The sequence below is a fragment of the Megascapheus bottae genome, chromosome 8, assembly GCF_031878675.1.
Source record: "Megascapheus bottae isolate mThoBot1 chromosome 8, mThoBot2.hap1, whole genome shotgun sequence".
Classification (NCBI taxonomy): Eukaryota; Metazoa; Chordata; class Mammalia; order Rodentia; family Geomyidae; genus Megascapheus; species Megascapheus bottae.
In genome coordinates, this window is record NC_143516.1 from 32,969,504 (window position 1) to 32,996,819 (window position 27,316).

At 38.3% G+C, this 27,316-nt stretch overlaps 1 protein-coding gene across 2 annotated transcripts in view; it reads left to right on the plus strand.

The window, feature by feature from the left end:
* The first annotated feature begins 5,063 nt into the window (after positions 1–5,063).
* The window catches only part of Gopc (golgi associated PDZ and coiled-coil motif containing), a 34,728-nt gene continuing 12,475 nt past the window's right edge, over positions 5,064–27,316 (plus strand). Inside the window, exons 1-5 of one of the 2 annotated variants that reach the window (XM_090338224.1) lie at positions 5,064–5,549; positions 17,264–17,428; positions 19,424–19,447; positions 23,315–23,490; positions 25,711–25,876. In XM_090338224.1, the coding sequence (XP_090194350.1) occupies positions 5,262–5,549; positions 17,264–17,428; positions 19,424–19,447; positions 23,315–23,490; positions 25,711–25,876 (819 nt within the window). In that variant the 5' untranslated portion in view covers positions 5,064–5,261. The remainder of the gene's footprint in view (positions 5,550–17,263; positions 17,429–19,423; positions 19,448–23,314; positions 23,491–25,710; positions 25,877–27,316) is intronic. The other variant, XM_090338226.1, reaches the window with a different exon arrangement.

The window sequence follows — 27,316 nt, forward strand, 5'->3', positions numbered from 1 at the left end:
GTCTAGTGGACTTTAGTGCCTAGGCTGGCTTTGAACCACAATCCTCAAATCTCAGCCTCCTGAGTAGCTAGGATTAAAATCGTGAGCCACTGGCACCTGGCTGACATGACAGCTGTGACTCATTATGGATGAAAGAGTCTATATTCTACCAAGTCACATCAGATAGGAAATTAACCAAGATATTCAATTATATCTACAGTCCCTCATTTGTAGTGATGAGTTTCCACTATGGAAGATTTTTTACTCTTACTACTTCTGTTCCCCAGGGAGCAAAAGGCAAAGTGAACAGCAAACACTGTTCCCAGGAACTTTTGTATTGTTTCACTGTACTCTTCTGATTTGTTAAGTTTGAAGACTATGTATTTGCCTGATTAGATAACTTATTCTTACAGCTTTTAATTGGAGCTAAAAGAAAAAGATTGCTGTTAAAAGGTGTTTAGAGGGACTGAGAAGTTAGCCTAGTGGTAGAGTGCTTGCCTAGCATGCACAAAGACCCGGGTTCTATTCCTTTGTACCATATACATAGAAAAAAGCTGGAAGTGGTGCTGAAGCTCAAGTGATAGAGCTCTACCCTCGAGAAATCCCAAGGACAGTGGTTAGGCCCTGAGCTCAAGGCCAGTACTGACAAAAAAAAATGGTGTTTAAAATGTACTTCTAAAAAAACATCTATAAGAAACTTAAATGACAAAGGCTAATAGAACAATCTATGTTTGGCCTGTGAAGTCTAACAATCTGAGAAGTAAACAGTAACTTGACAGTGGAAGAAAGAGGATGAACTAATGACTAGTAAACTCTGATAGCATTGTTGATAAATGGTGTTTTCAGATAATGGGAGCTGTGGGAAAGGGTAAATGAAGCATTTAAAGCAGGTAACAGTGAAAAAGCTCTTAATCTTTAACAATGTAAAGGTGTGTAGATATAGTAACAAGAAAGTTACAGTGTTTTGTTTTTAGGTTTGAGTATATCACACAAAATGTAATATCTAATACCATTTAACTAATAAAATACTTATTGAAGCATATATTTACTAGACACATAGAGATCTTTGTTAAATATTTCTCTTTAGGCTGGGAAAATATTCCTTGAATTTTAATGACTAATATGTATTTTACAGATGGATCTAAACCCTAAGAGAGTATTAAAGTCTAATTAATTGTGAGTTATATATTAAAGGTATGTCTGGAAAAGTGACAGAGTTTTTAGAATTCCCTAGGTATAATGCTGAAATAGTTTAATGCTTGAAGTTATCCCAGAAGTACAATATTCCAGCACAGTAGATCCAATGTTAGACCTGCGGTCCAACGGTAAACAAGTTAAAGGGGCTCATAGTGAATGGGATCCACAAGAATATGCCAACGCTACAGCTGGTATTGGCTGAAAATTAAATGCAATCAGAGGTCAAGGGAGGGCTTCTTGGAAGACGAAGACTTGGAGCTAATTTAAAATCACTCCACTAAACTCCTCAAGTTTGAAGAACAAGAAAATAATTATCTATCTATCTGTCTATCTCTCTCTCTATCCATTGGATGAAGCTAAATAAATCACTTTGAGATACTTCTTTAGCATGACTGTTTGAAGATTGCAAATTTTTAAAAAGCAGGCATTTGATAAAAACAATACATCTGAGTAAAATATTCCAAAATGTCTCATATTGCTCAAATGAAATGGCATTTTATTTTATTCATTCATTACACGTTTTACAAGCACCAGTAGCAATTTCTTTTCCTTTCCCTGCTAGGTAGACAATTGAAGCTTAATACAAATTCTGGAACATTGTAGAGTTCAATAAATAACTTTTCTGCCTCCGTCCAAGGTGGACATTCTCCTTCCTTCCTTTCTTCCTTCCTTCCTTCCTTCCTTCCTTCCTTCCTTCCTTCCTTCCTTCCTTCCTTCCTTCCTTCCTTCCTTCCTTCCCTCAGTGGTATTTGTGTTTGAACACGGGGCTTCATGCTAACTTGGCAGGTATTCTACCACTTGAACCCTACATACAACAACCAAAGTGAATCTTCTTTATAGAAAATTTGCAGTTGGTGGTACTCAGTAAGAATTGGAACTGATGTGAACTAAACTCACAGATAATCATCAGTTCCTACCAAAGAAATCTGTAGCATCTTTCTTTTTCTCTTAGTTTCCTCAATTTTTATTTGTTCCCTTTTGTTCTCAGTGGCAAAATGCTGTAGGAATTAGAGAAGCCGGTTACAGTTTAGCTGTACTGGGTTGTGTAAAATTACATCAGAATGATTTGCCAGTATTTATTGGCAATTTCTCCAAATATTATTTCAAATAGAACTATCATTTTGAGCCGGGAGTTTGGCCTAGTGGTTAAAGTGCTTGCCTAGCATGCATGAAGACCCAGGTTTGATTCCTCGGTATCACATACATAGAAAAAAGCCAGAAATGGTGCTGAGGCTCAAGTGGAAGAGCTCTAGCCTTGAGAAAGCCCAAGGACAGTGCTCAGGCCCTGAGCTCAAGCCCAGGACTGGCAAAAAAAAAAAAGAACTATCATTTTGTTTTAGTTAGTGGGAAAGTAAGTCTCACAAGTACTGAGATAACACAATTCCAAATTTCAAGTAGGTAGGTAAAATAAAAAGACGTAAAGCATACAGGCAGCAGATGGCAGCACTTGAACATTAAGCCATGTTTTGTTCTGGCTGGCAAAATTGGAAAACTCCAAACAAGATGAGTTAGATTCTATTGATTTACCTTGTGAGTATTTTAAATAATGTGGTACCAAGATGGCATGTACATAGCATGCTGCAAGTGCTACACAGAAAGATAACAAGGGGCAGTATGACAGGAGAGGGTTCTACCTACATAGGATATGGCAAATAGAAAGATATTCACCAATCATCAGAGCACTGGACACATAAACATGTAACATGCAGTGCATTGACACCTATACAATATGACACAATTGAATTTATTTCATAAAAGAAATTCACATTGAATTTTTATTGTAGTCTGGTCCATACAAACTAAAAAGTCCTAGTTAATAAATAATTATTATTATGGGTTTTTAATATTTCATGTATGTCCATAGATTTGTATACATGTGTATACATGCACACACATGTTTGTATAATAACTGGGGGAGTTTTTTAAAAATTGTTATTATAAAGATGATATATAGAGGGGTTAGTTATGTAAGTCAGGTAAAGAATATATTCCTTTTTGGGCAATGTCAGCCCTTTCCTTGATCTTTCAATTTCTTTCTCTGTTCCCACCCACAAGTTATATAGTTCATTTTCAATGTAATGCCTAGTGGGTACCACTGCTACATGTATTTGGTCTTTGTCCCTCCATTTCTTTGTCCCTTTTACCATCCCAAAGCCAGATAAGCAAACAAGACAAAAAAAGAATATAAAAACAACAACAAAAAGAATCTTCTTTCCATTTACTGCAGCTCATTTGGGGAGTTTTTGAGAATAACTTTTGGAACAAGATTGAGATACTTCCCAGTCTATTATACTTGTAAAATGCCTAAGAAAATATGGGGACTGGCAAAGTAGCTCCAATGATAGAGTAAGGGATCTGCCTAGAAATGGCAAGGTCATGAGTTTAATACACAGTACTAGAAAAAGAGGAGGGGAGAGAGGATGGTGGAAGGGAGAGAAGAAGGAAGATAGAGGAGGAGGAAGAGGCAGAAGTTTCTTCATTCCTGTGTCCCATTGTTAACACAATTAAAATTCCAGTTCAGCAACTTTATAGCTGTATGACCGTGTTAAGTTCAGTTTCAACGATTTATCTATATAAATGTGACTATCCCTACCTGACAGGGTTTTGTGAGGACCAAGGAAATAAACAGCACTGTCTAACACATAGTAAGTATTTAATCATTGGAAGTTATTATTGTTGTGGTTCCACATATACCTCTTTCCCAATGTTTTCTAATTTACTTAAAATTTCCCTCAAATACACTGCTATTAAGTGTAGAGCACATGTCTGGGAGTTTAATAGCTACAGCAGTGCTGTTCTTGCAAATACTGAAGATGAAAATAACCTTGAGAGGTATTGCAGAAAGATGCATATTTCAATCTCACATTGCTGCATACTAAGAGCTGTATAAAGGTCCCAATTTAAGCTCTGGGCAGGGAGCTCGTCATCAGCTGTTTACTGAAGCCAAAGGACTTTATTGCTTAATGCTAACTAGTCTGTCTGAAGACCCTAGAGGGCAAACCGAAACTGTGATTTCTTGCTTCTTATTGAGAAAGGACATACAGTGAAGGTTTTGACTAATTATAAGGGCCTATCCTCAGAACAGATTGCTAAAGGTATTGTGCTTGGCTCCCACATACTCTCCTAAGCAATCTATGATAGTTCCTGTCAGCTTAGTCTAATCTTTCCCTGTTTAGATTGCTTTTAAACTAGGAAGGTGGTTAAGGATAAACAGGTGGAATACAAACAAGGAAATCGCTAGATTTCCCCAATTGCTAAGTGAAGTAAAATTGGGACCACAGATAATAGAACTGAGATGGGATGGTTAGAATGTGAATCCGGGCCTATCAGATTCTTCATGACAAGACAAAAGGGCTTTCTATTAATTCAGCGGAACCGGGTCAGCCAAATCCACAGGCCCTGGCATTTAGGATCTGGCTCACCAAGTACACCCAGCCCAGCCACCCACCCCACCCTAAGCCAAGCCAGAGCTGGAATGAAAAAGAGAAAACGTGGCTGTCGCGCATGCTCACACCGCCCCACCGCGTCCCCATCCCTGTCCCGGATGCCACTGCGGCAGCTTTTCCCGCCCACTGGAAAGCCAGCCTGGCGGAAACCGTCCGGTCCTCCCACGTGGATGTCTTTCTCTTCCTTGGGCCTTTCCGATTTGGAAGCGGACGCCCGGAATTCTCCCTACTTTCCGGCGGACCGGAGCAGCGGCTTGCCAGTTGTCAACATGGACGCTGACAGGCAGGCCCCCGACGCAGGCCTTTCATAGGCCTAGGTCGCCTCCAGGCCCCGCCCACTTCCTCCCAGAGGGCTGCGGCCGCCCGGTTCTTCACTACGCATGCGCGGCGGGGGCGGGCCGGGAGGTGGGGCCGTCCGGGTCTTCCGTCTGCGGTCTCCGTCAGCGCATCCTTGTGGCTCCCGCCACTCCGGGGCCGCCGTGCCGGCGTTGGCCGCGCGAGGGAAGGCAGGGGAGCGTCGGGGCGTGTGTGCGTGTGTGTAGGTGCGCGCGCGGGGGCTCCCCGCAGTGCCAGCAGTTCCCCTCGCGCCGGGTGGGCGGCGAGGGTCCGCAGCAGTCGGGGGAGGCCCTGGACGGCGCCATGTCTGCGGGCGGCCCCTGCCCAGCCGGAGCCGGAGGGGGCCCCGGGAGCGCCTCCTGCGCGGTGGGAGTCTCCCCCGGCGGGGTGTCCATGTTCCGGTGGCTGGAGGTGCTGGAGAAGGAGTTCGACAAGGCCTTCGTGGACGTGGATCTGCTCCTGGGTGAGATCGACCCGGACCAGGCGGACATCACCTATGAGGGGCGGCAGAAGATGACCAGCCTGAGCTCCTGCTTCGCGCAGCTTTGCCACAAAGCCCAGACGGTGTCCCAGATCAACCACAAGCTAGAGGTGAGCCGCGGGGCCGGGGGGCGGGCCGTGGAGGGCGTTAGGTCCCGCGGAACGCACCCGGGGAGCGACTCCAGGAAACTGCCCACCCGGGCTCCGGGCCCTGGGCTGCGCTGGGAGAGTGTAGAGGCAGCGGAGGTAGACCTGCGTGAGGGTCTCCCGACGGCCTGCCGTCCACCTATTGCAAGTATGTCACCGGGAGGGACCAGGAGCTACTGACGTTCGGCTTCCTTGCAAGTGTTACATTAATAAACCGAAGATGTCAGGAGGATACCTTGGCCCGCTGGCCCACCTCCTGACCTATGAGTTTTGCAGTGATAAACCAGTCTCTGGTGTATTTTCAGGGAGATGCAATCCTGATTATATTCATGTTTACGATCCAGAGTAAATACCCAGTTGGAACAGTCATGCATGAACTGTTTAGGGGAATCTGACCAAAGCTCTTAGGAAAAGTTGAATGGAATGTATGCCAAAGTATGGTTGTCTTTCTGTTTGCATACACAGTTGGTCCTTAAAAATTACAAGTAGGTATCTCCTGAGCTCCCTCTTACTCAGATAACATCTAACATTGAGGTTGATGTATTTGTACTTCACGGTATTTCCCAACAAGGTGTGACTTTATTTTTGAAAGCATATAAAGGAGGATCATTTGCCTTAGTTCTTATTACTGCCTAAAGGTGGCCATGGCAGTAGGGTAGAGGTGATTGTATATTTCACATTATGTGGAAAGTAAACTTAGGATATTATTACAGTGTCTAGAATTCATGATAGATTTACAATAATACATAAATAGCAATTTCTAACTGGGAAGTTTTAATAAGAGAATAAGTATTTCATATTAATTAGGTAAAATCAGAATACTAGCTTTCCTAAGAAATTATCATTAACATTTGTACTAATTGAGAATGCCCATTGTATCCAAATTAACATATATCTCAAACACTGTTCTTGTTTAGTGGTCAGAATTCTTTCTTTCCTCATAGTCATTAGAAATGTAATTTATTTTTGATTGGTATACATTGACAAATCTAGGGTTTTGTGACTCTTCTCCACTGAGAGGTATATTGATTTCTCCATCTTTTTTTGAAAAAGTTGAAAAGAAAGTGCTGATATGAAGGTAATCACTTAGTGTGAGTAAATTAAAATGTCTTCTGATTCCTTGATTAGTGGTTATTGAAATGGCATTGGATGGTATTGAGGACAGTACTTCAGCTTTAAAGAACAAAGATTAAAAGTAGACATTGCATTTTTTTTTTTTTTTTTTTTTTTTGCCAGTCTTTGGGCTTGAGCTCAGTGCCTGAGCACTGTCCTTGGACTTTCTCAAGGCTAAAGCTCTACCACTTGAGCCTCAGCACCACTTCTGGCTTTTTTCTATGTATGTGGTACCCAGGCAAGCACTGTACCACTAGGCCAAACTTCTGGTCTCAACATTGCATATTTTTGACAGATCTAAATATCTACTAAAGATAAATGGCTTTTTTATTAAAGAATTTATTGACATTGATTTTTACATCATACTTCAAATGTCATGTTTAACAAACAAGTATTCAAGAAGGGAATCTATATACAGTCATCAGTACTTTTATTTTAGAACATAAGTAAAATTAAGCTGAGGGTTTGTATATCATAGATACATATTAATCTGTGTAATAAAACATTATACATATAGAGTATATAGCCCATCATAGATGGCTTTTTTTTTTTTTTTAACTGGTCCTAGGTCTTGAACTCTGGGTCTGCCCCTTAGCTCAAGGCTAACATTGTAACTCTTGAGCCACAGCTCCACTTCCTGCTCTTTCTGTTGTTAGAGATAAGACTCTCTAAGCCTGCCCAGTCTGGCTTCTAATAGAGATCTGCAGATGTCAGCTTCCAGAGCTGTAGGATTACAGGCATGAGCCATCAGTGCCTTTTGATAAATGGCTTTTTAAAAATGAAAAGATTCCTTTTGTTTTCCTCTGCTTGTCTTGAGGCCTGAACTCTGGGCCTGGTGTTGTTCCTGAGCTTCCTTTGCTTAAGGATAGTGCTCTACCACTTCAGCCACAGCTCCACTTCCATTCTTTCCTGGGATTAGTTGAAAACTTTCCTGCCTGGGCTTGCCTGGATCATGATCCTCAGCCTTCACAGTAGCTAGGATTACAGGTGGAGCCACTGGAGCTCAGCCCAAATTTGTTTTTCAAATGACCTAAAGAACTAAACAGTGATGATTTTGATGTCAGATAAAAAATGTAATTTCAAAGAAATTAGATTATTCTCTGAGTTGGAAATGGAACTCATTTTTTTCCCATTTAAATGTTTTGGATGAGTAGTCATTGAAATAATAGATTACACATGTAATAAATTATACGTGTTCTCATTTTCAGAACTTGTATTTTCTGACTGTATATTCTGGCTTAAGAAGTACCATTATTTCTCAAAATAAGAATTGGCTAATATATCACAATATGAGTGTGTTTTTTTCAACATGATCCACAGATTTTAGAAAATGGTGAAAGGAAAGATAAAATTTGAAGATTTTTTTGGTTTGGATTTGTTTCTGTGTATTTTCAACTGCAGTTGATTCATCTGCTTTTGGTGTTACTCTTGATATATACAACATGTTCTGTGTATTTGTTTGTGTGTTTGGTCAGTTGTGGGGCTTGAACTCTGGGCCTAGCACTGTCCTTGAGCTTTTCAGCTCAAGGTTACCACCCTACCCCTTGCTGAGCCATAGTGCCCCTTCCAGTTTTCTAGTGGTTAGTTGGAGATAAGAGTCTCACAGACTTTAGTGCCTGGGCTGGCTTTGAACCTCGATCCTCAGATTTCAGCCTCTGAGTAGCTAGGGTTATAGGCATGAGGCACTTCACCCAGCCTTGTTTGTTTTTAAATTGATCATGGGGCTTGAACTCAGGGCCTAGGTTTTTGGAGATATTATTGGAGATAAGAGTCTCAGAATTTTCTGCTGGCTTTGAACCACAGTCCTCAGATTTCAGCCTTCTGAGTAGCTAGGATTACAGATGTGAGCCACTAGCACACAGACTGTAGTTTTGATGGTCAGTTGTGTATTGCTGAGGAAAGGCTAATTGTCATCAGTGCCTTTCAAAGAAGACTGGTAGGTGTACCATCTTCAGAAGTTCAGGTGTTGCTCCAGAAACTATTATGAGTCTTAAGAGATCTTGTAAACCTAAAGGAGATTTCTGTACTTTAAAAAAACATTTTTTTGTTAAAAAATTTATTAACATTGATTTTTTACATCATATTTCAAATGTGTTAAATAAGTATTCAAGAAGGGAATCTCTGTTCTATACTTTTTTAACCTTTTAAAATTTCTTAGTAAGTATATGAATTAGTTCCACTGTTTAGTTATATGGACATAAGGAAATAATCATTGAGGCTGCTTATGGTTTGTATAACAAATGCAGACATCCAGTTAAGTGGTTTTAGAAATTGATCATTTATATTGTATCTGTTGGTCTTTGTGTCCTTCCAGAAAAAGACGTTACATTTTAATTAAATATAACACCTATGTGACATTTTTTTTGCCAGTAATTATGTATGGGAAGACACATGTATATAAAGTGCTGAGTATAGCAGGGAATATCAGTATATTCTCAAGTGGTAAAGTAACATCCCTTCAAATCCCACCTCTATTTTTTTAAAGATTTTATTAACATTGATTTTTTTATATCATGTTTCAAATGCCATGTTTAACAAAAAAGTAAAGTATTCAAGAAGGAAATCTCTATATACAATCACTGGCACATAAATTTTACAACATAATTATAAATAAGCTGAGACTTTGTATGTCATAGATACATATTGATCTATATAATATGTCAGTAGAGTATATATCCCATCCTAGATTTTTATGTCTATATCTCCAAGACCATGTCAATAACCTTGGGTACCCGAATATTGAGTCATCGGTCTTGTACTGTTTGGATCTAATATCCACATATCAAGGAAACTATGCACCTTTTGTTCCTTTGGTCTTGACTTATCTCACTCAGCATGATTTGCTCTAGTTTCATCCACTACCCAGCGAATGCCATTATTTTATCTTGTCTGGTGGCTATGTAGAATTCCATTGTATATATGTAGCACATTTTTTGTATCCATTCATCTTTAGTGGGGCATCTGGGTTGTTTCTGTCGCTTGGCTGTTGTGAACAGTGCAGCGATGCATATGGCTGTGCAGGTGCCCACCTCTGTTTTAAATGTCCTGCCCGCTGTGGTGAGCCACTGGGTTATTTGCTGAGTCACAGACATTGATTAGGATAGCAGTAGTGGCAAATACTTCTGATAGCTATACGTGTGTTACAATAGAATGAATATTGTGAACTAATACTTCAGAGAAGCCTGTTGTGAAATTTTCTGCACATTCACTCCTTTAACAGCTAAACAATACAGCTTCCCACCACAGTTGCTAGATTTTAATATGTTTGAAGCGATTCACTATAGAGGAGTCAGTCTCTGTACAAATACACATTTATTTATTTCTGGTGGGTGAGGAGCTGAGGAAGAAGAAAAGTCAGAAAGAGTGAATATGATTGGATACATAGCTTTGGGAAGAGAGTGTAGAGGTTTACAGATATACTGTTTGATTTTTTTTTTTTCTTGTTGATAGTAAGGCTAAAACTTAGGGCCTGGGCGCCGTCCCTGAGCATTTCTTTGCTCTAGGTTAGGACTCCACAACTCTGAGCCACAACTTCACTTCCAGTTTTTGTTTTTAAGTGGGAAAAAAATAAGCTTGAATGTGTTTATAAGTTGGTGGAAATCATCTATTTGAGGGAAAAGCTGAGTGTTGTATGAAAGTCAAGGGGTAATTAACATCAGTAAGATTCTGAGTGAAGACAAGAAAAAGTCCCTCTAGAAGGAGAGCCTTACATTGAAAGGTTGACTTAAATGGGAGTGAGAGCTAATGAGTGGGAGATGTGGGAGTTAGTGGACATTTTGTGTGATGAGTTGGTTTCTTTTTCTATAAAACAGGAATCCAGGTCAATTGATAAAAGTGGTGAGAGTGGGCCTGGAGTTTGGCCTAGTGGTAAGAGTGTTTGCCTAGGTTTGATTTCTTAGTACTACATATATAGAAAAAGCCTGGAAATGGTAATGTGGCTCCAGTGGTAGAGTGCAAGCCTTGAGAAAGCCCAAGGACCGTGCTCAGGCCCTGAGTTCAAGGCCTGGGACTGCCAAAAAGAATTAAAAAATAAAAAGTGGTGAGAGGAAGGACCTAGAAGATTGAAGCAGTAATAGAAGAGTAGGAAATTGTCGGTTCTATGTAGAATTGCCAGGCAATGTTGAGGACCTGCTTGGAGTTAGCTATCATTAATTCAGCCCAGGCAGGAAAGTCCCTGAGACTCATACTCCAGTTAACCACACAAAAGCAGAAGTGGTGCTTTGGCTAGAAATGGAGCTATGCTAGAGCTCTAGTTTTGAGCAAAAAAGCTCAAGGACAGTGATCAGGTCCTGAGTTCAAGCCCTTGGACAAAGGCCTAGAGAGAAGATCAGAATGGAATGAAGTGTCTCACAATCCAATGTGAATATCCCCATAAGAAACAGGAAATGACAGGCAGACAGTGACAGGGCTACGTATGAATGGAAACAGAAAACTAGACTGATGTGTCTACAGGCCAGGGCATGCCTTGAATTACCAGTAGCCAATAAAAACTAGGAAAAATCTATGAAGTAGTTTGTCCAAGGTCTCCAGAAGGAATTATCCTCTCTAACACCCTGATTTCAAACTTCTGAAGACCTGAACTCAGAGAATAAGCTTAGAATAAGCTTATTTAAGCCATCAAATTTAGTGATTTGTTATAACAGCCTTCAGAAACTAGAATTTTTTTTGTGTGTGTGTATCACAGTCAGTGTCTACACTGGTCCCTATTATATTTGCATCCTAATTAGAAGTATATTTTTATCTCTTTCTGGTAGATGGTGATTTTTTTAAGAGTAGATTCATTGTTTTTTTCTCCAGATTCTAGTGCACAGTGTACTCATATACCTAAAAAGCTGTATGCCATTCACTGAAATCTAAGAGAAGGAGTTGGTCTGGTGGGAATAATGAGATAAATTTAGGACATAGTACACAATTAAGGTTCTCATTCTATTTTGCATATTCCTAACATGTCTTTTTCTTGATTCCCTCTAATACATCTTTTGTTTCTAAAATGAGTCATTTTAATGATTCATATCTAAAAAGACAAATTTGATCCTATTATTTTTTATACTTCTTATATCTGTACTGATGATTAATATTTGTTTATCTGTCCTTATCTTTTTTTTCTTTTTTTGCCAGTCCTGGGCTTGAGCTCAGGGCCTAAGCACTGTCCTTGGACTTTCTCAAGGCTAGAGCTCTACCACTTGAGCCTCAGCACCACTTCCAGCTTTTTTCTATGTATGTGGTACCAAGGAATGGAACCCGGGTCTTTGTGCATGCTAGGCAAGCACTCTACCACTAGGCCAAACTCCAGGCCACTCTGTCCTTATCTTTTATCACTCCTTCTTAACTTCTTTTTCCTCAATAAAACTTGTCTGTGGGCCTTGATTTTTCATGGTACCTCTACTTTGGTATAGATTTTCATGTGTATGTCTTTATTTCTACAGTATCAAACACTCATTATAAGACATATCATTATCTCTGAAGACTCTCTTCACCAATTCCTTTGCTCTCTAGTTAGAGTCTGTTCTGATGCCTTGAACTCACTGTGGACCCTGGCATAATTGGTAGTTGCAACATCTCTTTGCCTGGATAATATAAGCTCTTTAAAGGGAAGACCATGGCTTAGGAAAATAATCTGAACTATCAGATGCTTTACGAATGCAGTTTCGGGGAGGAAACAAATCCATTTTAGTTTTCAGATCTGTTCCCTTCTGTAGAATTCTCCAGTCACATTGAGTATGAATATCAGGATAACTGTAAGCAACAGAATTAGTCTGGCTCCTTTTTAAATTTGAAAATTTGGCACTCACACATTAAATGTTAAAGGTTCTGACACCTTACATTTTTATCTCACTTGCAGCTCGTGGACTGCTTCCTCACAGTCTTTTCTGTTACTGTCAGAATTATAAAGGCTGTCAGGAGGTTTGATGTCTAATCCCATGCAAGGTGTAGTTTAGGGCAATGGCACCGTAGTCTCTCTGGCCTTAGTTCCTACAGGTGCAAAGGAAGTCTTATCCGATATCTTTGGCTTCTTTTTTTTTTTTTTTTTGTGCCAGTCGTGGGCTTGAGCTCAGGGCCTGAGCACTGTCCTTGGACTTTCTCAAGGCTAGAGCTCTACAGCTTGAGCCTCAGCACCACTTCCGGCTTTTTTCTATGTATGTGGTACCGAGGAATCGAACCCCGGTCTTCGTGCATGCTAGGCAAGCACTTTAACCACTAGGCCAAACTCCCGGCCCTCTTTGGCTTCTTATATTGGCCTAAAGTTAGTATGATGTGTGTGTAAGTGTGTGTATGTACCTATGCATGTATGTATAAGTGGATCTAGCTTCATTTCTTGTGTAAGTTTTGAAAGTTAGTGAGTATAGATGAGAATTTTAGATAAATTAGTGATATAGAACATGTAGACTCTATCTAATCTGTACTATCTTAATTACTTTCAAGCACATAACCTACAGACATTGCTAATTTTTGTTTTAATTTGTCCCTTCCACAAAACACGAGAGTACTTATAGAAAAATAATTAGTATCTTTTTTCAGGAGGTGGGGTGTTGTTGTTCATGGGACTTGAATTCAGGGCCTGGGCACTGTCCTTTGCCCAAGGCTAGTGCTCTGCCACTTTAAGCCACAGCATCTTTTCTGGTTTTGGAGTGGTTAATTGGAGATAAATGTCTCACAGAGACTCACCTGCCCAGACTGGCTTGGAACCATGATCCTCAGTTCTCAGCCTCCTGAGTAGGTAGGATGGCTTGGTGTGTGTGTGTGTGTGTGTGTGTGTGTGTGTGTGTGTGTGTGTGTGTGTGTGTGTGTGTCTTTTCTTTCTTGGTACTGGGGATTGAACCCAGGTAGGTAAGCACTTGCTAGGTAAGCACTTTGCCTCTGAACTACATGATCCCAGCCCAATTAGTATCTTTCTTTCTTTTTTTTTTTGCCAGTCCTGGGCTTGAGCTCAGGGCCTGAGCACTGTCCTTGGACTTTCTCAAGGCTAGAGCTCTACCACTTGAGCCTCAGCACCACTTCCAGCTTTTTTGTATGTATGTGGTACCAAGGAATCGAACCTGGGTCTTCGCTCATGCTAGGCAAGCACTTTAACCACTAGGCCAAACTCCCGGCCTCTTTCTTTCTTTTTTTTTTTAACCAGTCCTGGGCTTGAGCTCAGGGCCTGAGCACTGCCATTGGACTTTCTCAAGGTTAGAGCTCTACCACTTGAGCCTCAGCACCACTTCCAGCTTTTTTCTATGTATGTGGTACCGAGGAATCGAACCCTGGTCTTCCTGCATGCTAGGCAAACACTCTAACACCAGGCCAAACTCCTGGCCCCTAATTAGTATCTTTTTTAATTCATAAAATAGTTTAGGCATAAAATCCTATTTATCTTTGGAAAGAAAAGAACTGCAGCTGCTGTGTATTTTAAATTATATAGGCAGAGGATTTAGATCTGCACAAAGTGTAATAATAGGAAACAGAACAATTTGATTTTGGTGAAACTTGATTTCTAGTAGTTAAGAAATAGAATAAAATAATTACATTAGCAAGAATTGTTTTGCGGAAAAGTTTGAGTGTTTGAGAGTCTGTATGATGAGAAACACAATCATATTAACTATTAAAGTGAATAATGATGATAATCCTCTAATGTTATTAGGTAAAGTATCTCTTTCAGATTCCATTTCAGCTAATGCTTCATGTTTACTTTGTGCAGCATAGCTTGATATTGTAAAACTTAATTTGTGACTAATGTAATAATTATACATTAATGAATACAACATGGTTTCCATACATGTGTTTAAAAAGTTTTATAATGATCAAATCCGGATAATTAGTTTGTCACTTTAAATGTTTATCATTTCTTTATAATTATACATTCTTCTACTTACTTTGAAATATATACTGTCATTAACTTTAATCATCCAGTTGTATAATAGAACACCAGAATTTACTTCTAGTCTAACTGTAGCTTTGAACCAATCTCTTGACTGATTTCTCCCCATCTGTGGCACCCAGTTTCCACTTCTATTGAAAGGACTTTTTTAGATGCCACATATGAGTGGGATCACGTAATAATTTGTCTCTCTATATCTGGTTATTTCATATAATGTCCTCAAGATTTATCCATGTTGCCTCACACATCATTGTTTTCTGCAGTCGAATCACATTCCATGTGTGTCTGTGCGGGTGTGGGTGTATGTACCACACTTTTATTTGTTCATCTACTGGTGGACTTCTAGGTTGATTCCTTATCCTGGCTATTGAGAACATATGTGTACAATACTGCTTTACATCCTGATTTATCTCCTTTGGATATATGGCTAATTTTGAAATTGTTAGTAATTCCACTTTTTTAAGAAGTAGCAGTTTATTTTCTTTAATTCAAATTCCTTTATTTCTTAAACCCTCTAAATATTTATCTTAAAAAAAAACTGTAGTCATTATAACTAGAGTGTGATGATGTTTCATTTTAGAATTGATTTGCATTATTTCTTTGCTGTTAAACTTTTTATCATATAATAGCAAAAACATTTTTGGGGTGTAAAAGTTTTAAGGTAGAAGGCTAAAATCAGTTATTTCTCTTTCTGTTAAAAAAACAAACAAACAAATGAAAGATGCTCTATCATTTTTTTTTTAATGGTCAAACTAATTTCAGGTCTTATTTACTTGTGCACTCTTTTAAATCCTGACCTCCAGTTCTGAGTTGAGGTGTGTAATAAAAGTTAGAGATAATGTGTGGAATGTGTATAATGACCATATGGTGGATAGATGCTTGCTTTGTGGTAGTATGAATATTGTCAGTTAAACATATGTATTGTGGCTATCAAACAAATTTTTCCTTATTGCTACCTAGTCAATATTGCTTTTGCTGCCCTTCCCTAGGAGTTAGTGAAGTTGGATTCAAGTGCTATTTTGCCACTGACTAACTGGGTAATCTTAGAAAATAAACAGCCTTGACTGGTCTGGTTTCATTTATCTCAATGCTAATTGTTATTATCATAGCTTTTAGACCTCTAAGATCCTTTTCATTGTAAAATTCTGTAATTTCTTTCTTTCTTTCTTTGCTTTTTTTTTTTGGTGGATCATGGGGCTTGAACTTGACCTGGGTGTTGTCCCTCTTCATCTCAAGGCTACCACTATATCCCTGGGCCTAGGTGTTAACCCTGAGCTCTTCAGTTCAAGGCTGCCACCCTACCCTTGAGCCAAGCCCCACTTCCTGTTTTCTAGAGGTTAATTGGAGATAAAAGTCTCACCAACTTTAGTGCCCAGGCTGGCTTTGAACTGTGATTCTCAGATCTCAGTCTCCTAAATAGCTAGGACTACAGGTGTGAGCCGCTGCGGTTGGTCGGACACTGAGTTTGAGTTCTAGTCTCAGACCAAAACAAATTGGGGGCGGGGGGGAATCTAACTTCTAGTTTACAAAAAGTATAAGGAATAAAGGACTATTAGATAATTGTGAAAAGAAATAAGACAAAGAATGAAAGTCAATGTAATAGATAAAATGGTTATAATTACACATGGCTGAATTTAAACTATTTCTGGCTGTGTTGAATTCAACATGATTTATATGTTGCTTATAGTGCACATATTATAAACATACTTATTTTCCTTTTGTAATTGCTTTAAAGACCATAAAATCTTACTTTTTAGTTTTGTTCTTTTTACTTTTTTTTTTTTTTTTTGCCAGTCCTCGGGATTCAACCCAGGGCCTGAGCACTGTTCTTGGACTTTCAAGGCTAGAGCTCTACCATTTCTGGCCTTTTTATATATGTGCTACTGAGGAATCAAACTTGGGTCTTTGTGCATGCCAGGCAAGTACTCTACCATTCGGCCAAACTCTCAGCCCCTCTTTTTACTTGTTTTACTAGGCTTATTTGCACATCATAGTAGCAGGCCTCAAGACAGATTGAACATTTTCTAGTATAAAAAACAAAAGTGCTTTCTTTATCTTTAATCTCTTGCCCACTTGAGAAGACCAAACACAAAGGGCTCTTTTAATACACAATGTTAAAACAATGTCAGCTGTGCAAAAATGAAAAATGTCTACCTGAAGAGTACATAGTCTTAAAGACTTGTTCTATTATGGCTGCTATGGTGTAACTAAAAATTCACAATCAAATTCTTAGGCTTCTTATGGTCTTAGTAACTGGTACCATAACTCTTAGAATAACCGTACTAGATAGTGAGTAGGCTAATATTTCTGAGCTAAAGAAAGAATGTTAGTTACTGGCCTTTCCTCTCATGTACTATTACCGTCAGTAGATCACCATCATATACTGTCTGTGAAGAATCGCTAAACCTCCGATATGTGTGTATTTTCATAAGCTTTGAACAGTGAAACAGTGAAAAGACTACTTCTTAAGTGAAATAAACACAAAGAATATTCTGAATTATTAGATAATATTGTTTGTAGAATTTTCAAGTTCTTGCCACTCAATATCTAATTACTGTCCTGGGAGTTTAGATGAGTATCTTGATCACCTGATGATCTTCTAGTGTTCATATATTTATTTCAAGGATATGTTCTATCAATCTTGAATAACAATGATTACAATCAAAATAAAATTAAAAATTCTTAATATTCTCTGTTTCTTCATAAGGCACAGTTGGTGGATCTGAGATCTGAACTGACAGAGACCCAGGCAGAGAAGGTTGTACTGGAGAAAGAAGTACATGATCAACTTTTACAGTTGCACTCTATTCAGCTTCAGCTTCATGCTAAAACTGGTCAAAGTGTTGACTCTGGTACTATAAAGGCAAAGTTGGTAAGTAGTTTAAAGAGTGATAGGCACTTAACATGTATTTTGGAGGGCATATACAGCAAATCTTAATGATGTTTTTTATTATCAAATGTTAAGTGTATTCACTGGAGAAATTTTAGAAAATACAGGAAATGTAGTTCATGATCACATATATTCATCCATAGTATCATAACCAGGAGATTCATGTTACAGTAATCATCTGGCAGTTCATTTTTTTCCTTTTTATAAATACGCACATACACGCACACACACATACACACATCTAAATATGTTTAGAGTATTCATAGTTATTACAAAAGTAACTTTTGTTCTTCTGTATCAGGATTAAATTCAGTTGCATATAACAGGTATCCCCAGTAACATTGGGATTTGAATAGTATTCATATTTGCAGAGTACTTACTTTTCTCTCAAAAGAATCCCAAGGCAGACATTCCAGAGTTGACACAGCAATTTGCATAGGTTCTGTAAGTCCAAGTTCCTTATTTTGTTGTGTTCTGCCATATTTAGCCCATGATTTCCATTTGCAGAGTTTCTTCATGACTGAATTCCCGGCAGAAGAGGGATTTATCCAGGAGAAGAGTAAAAAGTTTCATTAAATTAATTCTCACCTGTGTTAGCCATCTTAAATAATTTTTCATGGAATTCCCAATAATTGCTGCCAGCATCTCATTGCCTACCCACCTGCATATCAGTGTCCTGGTTGATCGTAAGATCAGACCACCTCCAATCAAATTTAGAAAAGAGGGGGAATATAGAATGAAACATTTCATTTGCTTTTCATAGATTATAAGCATTTTCCCTACTACTGAACACTTAAAAATACCTGTATATTGTTTCATTTTATGAAGTTACCATGTAATTAACAAAATTACTTAAATAGAAATTTAGGTCTCATTTCAGTTTAACCTCATATGTACTGAATGTTTATGTATTAGTTATATATGTGGGTATGAATATATATGTGTATTGAACGTATATAATGTACCACTTTTCTTTTTTTAATTATATAGTTAGGCTTAGGAGAGACACAATGTGCACTAGTGTTTGTTGATAGTGTGATGAAAGTTAATGCATTTTTTTGTTGTATATTTTCAGTTAATTTTGTTTGGTGGTTTCTAGTACACATATGATAGAAGAATTGATTTACATGAGTATTTATGTTCTCATAAAGTTCTTTTAAATTCTGAATATGAATCTAAGTAGTGTTTTATTTAACAAAATTCATAGGGACAGGAGTTAGGCCTAGTGGTAGAAGGCTTGCCTAGCATGCATGAAGACCCAGGTTGGATTCCTTAGGATCACATACATAGAAAAAGCTAGAAGTGGTACTGTGGCTCAAGTGGTAGAGTGCTAGCCTTGAGCAAGCCCAAGGATAGTGCTCAGACTCCGAGTTCAAGCCCCAAGACTGGCAAAAAAAAAAAAAAATATATATATATATATATATATATATATATATGTATGAAACTGTTTCTTACTAACATTGAGAAACAATTACATTTTCCTTTTGTTTGTTTTTTGCCAGTCCTGGGGCATGAACTCAGGGCCTGAGTACTGTCCTTGGCTTTTTCCTCAAGGCTAGCACACTTAAGCCACGACACTACTTCGGACTTTTTGTCTGTGTATGTGGTACTGAGGAATTGAACCTGGGTCTTTGTGCATGCTAGGCAAGCACTCTACCACAAGGCCAAATTCACAGCCCCACAATTACATTTTCATTTGAAAATAATTTACCTAAAGTGTCATGGTTACATTTTGAAACATGGTACCATAAAGGAAAAAAATACCAAAAGAACATTGTTAATTACTTTTGATTTTTTAAGATGTTTTACTCTATTACTATAAAATTGTTACTGTTCATAGATTTGCAAATATATTTGTTCTAGAGAACTTTACCCAAGTGGCATTTACTTATAGTAATTTTTCTTATAATTATACCACTAGGTAAATTAATTTTTGAAGGTTTTCTAATTTAAAAAACTTTTTTCTTGTGTCTTAAGTCTGTCCCCTCTGTGGAGGAGCTGGTAAGTATGGTGTCATTTGTGTTTTGCTGTAATATGTGTTGCTGGCATTTCATTTGCATAGTATATGTTGTCACTACTTGTATTTGGAAATAACATTAATGTTTGCAGCTTATCAGTGTTCAAATTCCTGAAATGTTCAGTGATGGTCTATTGTACCTTTCTCACTGCATGTCCTTAAAGGTTCTTTTTTTGTTGTTTGTGACTTATAGCCATTAATACAGAACCTATCAGTTTTTCTTTTTTGTTTTTGTTTCTTTTATGTTTTGTGTCCATTCTAGAGCCTAAACACGGCCTGGGTTATGTCCCTAAGCTTTTTTGCTCAATGCTCACATTCCATCATTTGAGCCACAGCTCTACTTTCCTGCCCAGGCTGGTTTGGAACCACAGTCTTCAGATCCCAGCCTCTCAAGTAGCTAGGATTACAAATATGAACTAGGGTTATACCTGCACTTGACAGCCTCATGTATTATAACTTTTCAAACCTCTTGCTTTAAAAGGGCAGTTAATTTGCTCACTTGGAAGAATTGTAGGTATATTAAGCATATCTAGTTTTTACACTCTCAGTTTCTATTTTAATTTATTCCTGAGAAAAGAGTGTGCTGGTTGTTTGCCTCATTCACTGCATGTATAAGGACTTTTCAACAGGCCTGAAAAAATGGTCCTTCACAGCTGGATTCTCAGAATTAACAAATTATTTTAGAAAATACCAATATGTGAATCCTTACTGTCTTTCTCTTTAATCTCAACTTATCAGGTTCTAATTTGTCTTATGACTTTTTTTTTTTCAGGTAACAAAAAGCTTAACTAAAAATGCACAAAAATATTTAAATCTAGAAGTAATTATCTGTAGTTTCTTCAATGTTGTTCGTGTTTACATCTATTAATTTGAGGCCTCCAAGTTTGTAAGCCTCATAAGGGTTTGAATCATTAAAACAAAATGATTGTTGCTGGGTGCTGGTGGCTCACACCTGTAATCCTAGCTACTCAGGAGGCTGCACTCTGATGATTGAGGTTCAAAGCCAACCCACACACAAAAGTCTGTGAAACACTTATCTCTAATATCTTTAATTACCAGAAAAGTGGAAGTAGTGCTGTGGCTCAAGTGGCAGAGCACTTGCTAGCCTAAAAGTGTTCAAGGACTGTGCCTGGGCCCTGAGTTCAAGCCCCAGGATTGGAAAAAGAGGGGAGGGGAGAGGAAAGAGAGAAAGGGAGACAGGAATGGAGGGAAAGAAAGAAGGAAGGAAAATGAAAAGAATGAAAGAGAAAAAAAGAAAAAAGAGAGCTATTAATAATTCTAAAGTTGTTATAAAGGGAAGACTAGTTTAATTGAGTTCTCTAAGAACAGTCTCTGGAAAATAAGTTCTAGTTGATATATCAATCCGTGTGTGTGTGTGTGTGTGTGTGTGTGTGTGTCTGTGTCTGTGTCTGTGTGTCTGCGCGCGTGTTTGTATGTATGTTTTGGGGTAGGGGCTGTGCCAGTCCTATGGGTAGAATTGAGTGCTGTCCCTGAGGTGTTGTTTTTTTTTTTTTTTTAATTTTTTTTTTTTTCTCTCAAGGATGGTACTCTACCTCTTAGCCACACACAGCTCTAGCTTTTGAGTTTTAATTGGAGAAAACCCATGGATTTTGCTGCCTGGATTGGCTTCCAGTCTCTCATCCTCTTGAATAGCTAGGATTACAAGCATAAGCCACCAGCTCTCAGCGCTTTTCTTAAGCTGTATTTATTAATTGTTATTGTGTTTTATTGTCAGGTTAATGTGTGGAGAGGTTACAGTTACATTGGTCAGGTAGTGGGTACGGGACTTCGTAAACATTGACACCCTTTCCCATGTTTGTCTCCCACTTTTCCTCTCCCACACCCCCTCCCAGTCATCTTGTTTTTCCCCTTCCCTTCCTTATTTCAAATAAACAAATAAACCTATACACAATATACCAGATACCAAAGTCAGCTCCAGTCATATGAGATGAATCATACGAGTAATAAGAGAAAAGGAATGCCTTCACATTTGGGTGTAAGGGCACATTTGGGTGATGGCTAGGGTTGATTTGGCTGATCTGGCTGGCTAGGTGGTGTCCCCATCCTCCCTCACTGCTTTATGTCCTCCCTCCCAAAGCTGTGCTCTCAGTCGAAGAGGACGACCATCCCCGATAGAGAAGAACTGGTCTTCCCTTCCGTCAAGGGTGTATAAGTAGCTGTGCTCCCTGCTAGAACCTCCAAACAAGCTCTCAGCACTTTTTTTAAATGAAAGTTATACAATCCATTCATATTCCTTCTGTTTGTCACTTATGTAGCAAATTTTTTTTAACTATATATATATGTATTTTTGCCAGTCTTGGGGCTTAAACTCAGGGCCTGGGCACTGTCCTTGTGCTTTCTCAAGGCTAGAGCTCTACCACTTGAGTCTCAGCACCACTTTCAGCTTTTTTCTATATATGTGGTACTGAGAAATTGAACCCGGGTCCTTGTGCATGCTAAGCAAGCACTCTACCACTATGCCAAACTCCTAGCCCCATATATTTTTTTCTTTTAGATGCTGGGAATTAAACCTAGGGCCTGGGCTTACTAGGCTGTGGGGATCAATCGAGCTATACCCCAAACGTGTTACATAAGAAATATTTTATTTTACCTATTTTTTTTATTTTTTGCCAGTCCTGGGCTTGGGCTCAAGGCCTGAGCACTGTCCTTGGGTTTTCTCAGGGCTAGAGCTCTACCACTTGAACCACAGCACCACTTCTGGCTTTTTTCTATGTATTTGGTTCCAAGGAATCAAACGTGGGTCTTTGTGCATGCTAGGCAAGCACTCTGCCATTAGACCAAACTCCCAGCCCCAAAACTCCTTTCTTATACAAGAAGTACATGTGCCTAATATCATTTTATGATTTTGCATTTCTGAGAAAGAAAATGGTCAAAGCTTGTATTTTAAAAAAGAAATATTTTAAACCAAAGAAAACAATCAGTATACCCAGCATCTGATATTTTTATTAGTTTTAGTTTCTTCATATGTGTATGTGTACATGTGTATACAAATGTATATAATGTATGTGTCCAACTAACACGTGTACTAATGCATCAGTTTTAATGTTATTCAAAACTAGATCAAGTCTAACAATTATATTTATATTGAAGTATGTTCCATAAGTTGCGAAAAGTTTGCTGAAATAATTATCTAACCATGTCAGTGTAGTAGAAAAAGCCTTTGTTATTTCCTCAACAGAAACAAATTTTTACTGGTGCTAAGGAAATTCTTCATCTAAAGGAGACCCAATACACTGTGGGTTCAGTAAATCAGTCAGTAAAAGCCATTCCACTTAAATGGTCTTCTTGATTAACTCTTAGGATAACTCTCAGAAGAACTTTGTTCCATTATACATTCTACATGATTATTTGGTTTGTAATTTGTTTGTCTTGGGGCAGTACTTTGTATTTTTCTATTTTGTGCTCTGCTTTGACTTGAAGCTAAGATTTGTTGCGCTTAGATTCTGTACAATGTATTTTAACCCCTTATTTATAGACATACACATTCTGTAGTTTTCATAGGTAGAACTGGTTTTAAAAATGTCCTGATTTAGAAAGAACCATATCCAGTGGACATGCTGTACATACCTGTAATCTCAGCATTCCTGAATTTATAAGGAAAAACAAGAGGATTGCAAGTTTGAGACCAGCCTGAGATACATAAGTGAGACTGTCTCAAAGCCTGCAGGGAACCTGACTCAGACCTTAGTTTTATTTTATCAAAATGAAGTGGCAGTAGTTTTATTGTATACTTTTAGTTTTGGCATTTTACACTGTGTGCCTATGTGTATTTACTGCTAAGGAGTCAGTGAATATTTGTTAAGTTACATATTTTTAACGAATTATAATAGGAAAGAGAGCTTGAAGCAAACAAAAAAGAAAAAGTGAAAGAAGCTCAACTGGAAGCTGAGGTGAAATTGTTGAGGAAGGAGAACGAGGCTCTTCGCAGACATATAGCTGTTCTCCAGGCTGAAGTCTATGGGGCACGGCTGGCTGCCAAGTACTTGGACAAGGAACTGGCGGGAAGGTATGTAAAAAGTCGGTGTGCTTGTATTCTTGTGACACATTGGGTATTTAAGGAGGTTGACTCGTTACTTATAAATGAACGGTTAATTTTTACCCGCAGAATTATTTTACAGTTAACAATGGCTTGCACTTGTTGAATTGATATTGACCACATTATATACTACAGGGCTTTATTTTCCCATACAAAGTAAGTGTACTTTTCAGACACTACACATACTAGACATTAAACTTGTGTGGAATGCTAACTCTTCAGGGCATCATTTTTGAGCTACTTCCTGCCTTAAATCTGCAATAATATTCACAAATGAACATTCCTAACACATGTCCCTAACAGATTGTATCTTCACTTAAACCTGATTTGGGCCAGCTACAATGACTTATACCTAAAATCGTAGCTACTAGGAAGTGATAGATTAGGAGGATCAAGTTCCCAGCTAGCTGGGGCGAGAAATTGGAGAGACTTTCTCTCCCATTATCTCTACAAAATAATCAAGGACTTATGCTATATTTCTGTAATCCAGCTGCTTGGCAGACATAGGTACGAGAAATAGGTCTGAGACTACTCTCAGACAAAAAAGTGATGTCATACCTCCCCCAAATAGCTTACATTATAAAAGAAGGGTTTGGAGCATGATTCAAGTTGTAGAATGTCTGTCTAGCAAGCAATAAGGCACTGAGTTCAAATCCCAAGTAAAACAAAGAAATGAAATCTATTTGTTCTTCTCAAAAAATTGGGATTCAGTGTTTTTTTTTTTTCATGAAAATCCTAAAAATAGAATTCTGTTGCCATTAAATTTGTTAAGTAAATTTTCACCAGCTTTGGTGATTTATTATTAGTATTAAATCATTTTGTGGTCATTGTTTTAATGTTACATTGAGGACAGATGTGAAATACAGTTTTCAATGTCATAGTGAAGTACAAATTTTCTAAAAACATTACCAAGTTTAAAACAATCATTTGAAATGGATTGTATTGATCATGATGCATTCTCATTATAAAGTGACATGTTGAATGGTAATCCCTTTGTACATTTACTTAAAAGATTATGTAATTGTAAAGAAATAAGTAAGGGTTAGGAGTTTGGCCTAGTGGTAGATTGCTTGCCTAGTATGCACAAAGACTGGGGTTTGATTCCTCGGTACCATACATACATAGAAAAAGACAGAAATGGTGCTGCTGTAGCTCAAGTGGCCAAGGTCTAGCCTTTGAGAAAGTCCAAGGACAGTGCCCAGACCCTGAGTTCAAGCCCTAGGACTGGCAAAAAATGAAAAAAAAATGAAATGATCATTCTTGATCAAAATCATTCATAAAAGAGCTGGACATCCATAGCCAGGCACTGATGGCTCACACCGGTAATCTTAGCTACTCAGGAAGCTGTGGTGTGAGAATCATAGTTTGAAACCGTCCTGGGCAGGAAAATCTATGAGGTTTATCTCAAATTAACCAGCAAAAAGTTGAAAGTAGAACTATGGTACAAGTGGTAGAGTACTAGCCTTCAGTGAAAAAACTAAGGGACAGCACTTAGACCTTATATTCAGGTCCCAGTATACACATACACACACATATACACACACCGAAGGAAGGAAGAAAGGAAGGGCGGGAGGAAGGGAAAGAAAGAAGGACTTAAAAATATCATTAGAAGAAATCCTTTTTGTACAGTGATATCTACAAAGTTAATATTTAATAATGTAATGTCTGAGTTTACTGAGTTACCCCAGTTGTAAGCAAGGTGTAAAATGTGTTAATTGACATGAATGTCAATTGTTTTGAGCATATATAGCTAAAGGATTTATCATTTGTTTATACAAGTTTAAATGATTTTCATTCGAAGATATCTGCTTTTTTCAGTTTTATCATTATAAATATGGGAAGCTCCTCAGAATTTTACCCAAGATTCAAAGTTTTATGCAAACACTACTTGATGTTTACTTTTTTTTTTTTGCCAGTTCTGAGCTTGGGCTCAGGGCCTGAGCACTGTCCTTGGGTTTCCTCAAGGCTAGAACTCTACCACTTGAACCACAGTACCACTTCTGGCTTTTTTCTTTGTATGTGGTATGGAGGAATCGAACCTGGGTCTTCATGCATGCACTCGTCATGCAAGCACTCTACCACTAGGCCAGACTCCCAGCCCTGATGATGTTTAGTAACTCTTCTGAGCCTTGGTATAAATAAAACAAAACAAAGCAAAAAAACTAACTAAACTCTCATCTCAATATGAAGGGTCCAGCAAATACAGTTACTAGGACGAGACATGAAGGGACCTGCTCATGATAAACTCTGGAACCAGTTAGAAGCTGAAATACATTTGCACCGGCACAAAACTGTAATCCGAGCTTGTAGAGGTCGGAATGACTTGAAGCGCCCCATGCAAGCACCCCCCGGCCACGTATGTTGCTCAGCTGCTACTTCTCTTAGCCTCCTTCTCCTCCTCCTCACTTTGATTGCAAAGTTCTTTCTGTTCTTTCTTTTCTTCTAGTAGTACTTGAAGCCTTTATTCGGAAACTGAAAATGAGACTCAACTTAAAAAGTAGACAAATAGTTGAGTAACTCAAAGAATGGAATATTTCACAGACTTGCTGATGCTTGTGAAAATATTTCTGCAGACAATGAGTCAGAACTGGCAAACATGTAATACTGTTTTGAATCACGATTGAGTGTGCTTAAGCTTAGCTGAGAATTATAGTAATACTGACAAACTGCCAAATATTTGATAACTAAACCCAAATGTAGATTCTGAACAAGTATTTATACCTGTTTAGTCTTAGATTGAAGTAGAATTTGAGCGCTATGTCTGTTTGTCTGTTTTTGTAGCTATCATTGTACATTGTACAGGAGCTTTCCTTTCTATTATTAAATCTTAAATTCTACTAAACAGATGGTTAATAATACAGACCTTAATAAGTAAAAATCTATATACCTCTTATCTAGAGGCTTATATATCTTAGGATGAGGCAACCTATGGCTTTTAGTAATTTGTTGCCTCTGCAAAATTATAAGAAGAGTTGAAATGTACCTAGAATTATATTTCTAATGTACACTTTTGCTGTTGTCTTCTCTAGGACACCGATTCTCCCCCCACCCCCATTCATTTCTATGTCCATACATTTGAGAATTGGAGAGAAGGAATCCTTAGCATCAGATATATCTGAGTTATCATTCTCATTCAGATAGCCTTTGTGAAAGTTACTAAATAGTAATCTGAAGTTTTAGGCAGTAGCCAGTTAACAGAAGTACTTTATACTAAATATATGAGTTATACTTTATTTACTCTGATGATCATGAGACTTAAAACAGCATAGAGGACATAATATTTTGCTGATGTGGCTACTCAGTCTGAAAGATGTGGTAATCCAAAGAGACCTTAAGGAAAGCCAGGGAAGTGTTGAGAGAACAGCTTTAAGAGAATAAGAATATGAGACTGATCAAAGACCTGGAGGTAAAAGCTGACACACTGAAAACTTTACAAGAAGGAATGGGAGATACACTAGGCCTCCTTGGCACAGGTCGAAACTTCCTTAATAAGGACCAAGAATCACAACAAATCAGAGAAAGGCTGGATAAGTGGGACTGCATTAAACTGCAGAGCTTTTATATGGCAAAGGACATAGCTAGTAAATTAATTAAGAAGCCTACAGAGTGGGAGAAGATCTTCACCAACCACACAACAGATAAAGGCCTCATATCTAAAATATATCAACAGCTAAAAAAATTGAATCACTCCAAAACTAATCTCCAATATAACAACCATCCCATTAAAAAATGGGCCAAAGACTTAAAGAGAGTCTTCTCTGAAGAAGAAACAAAAATGGCCTATAGACACATGAAG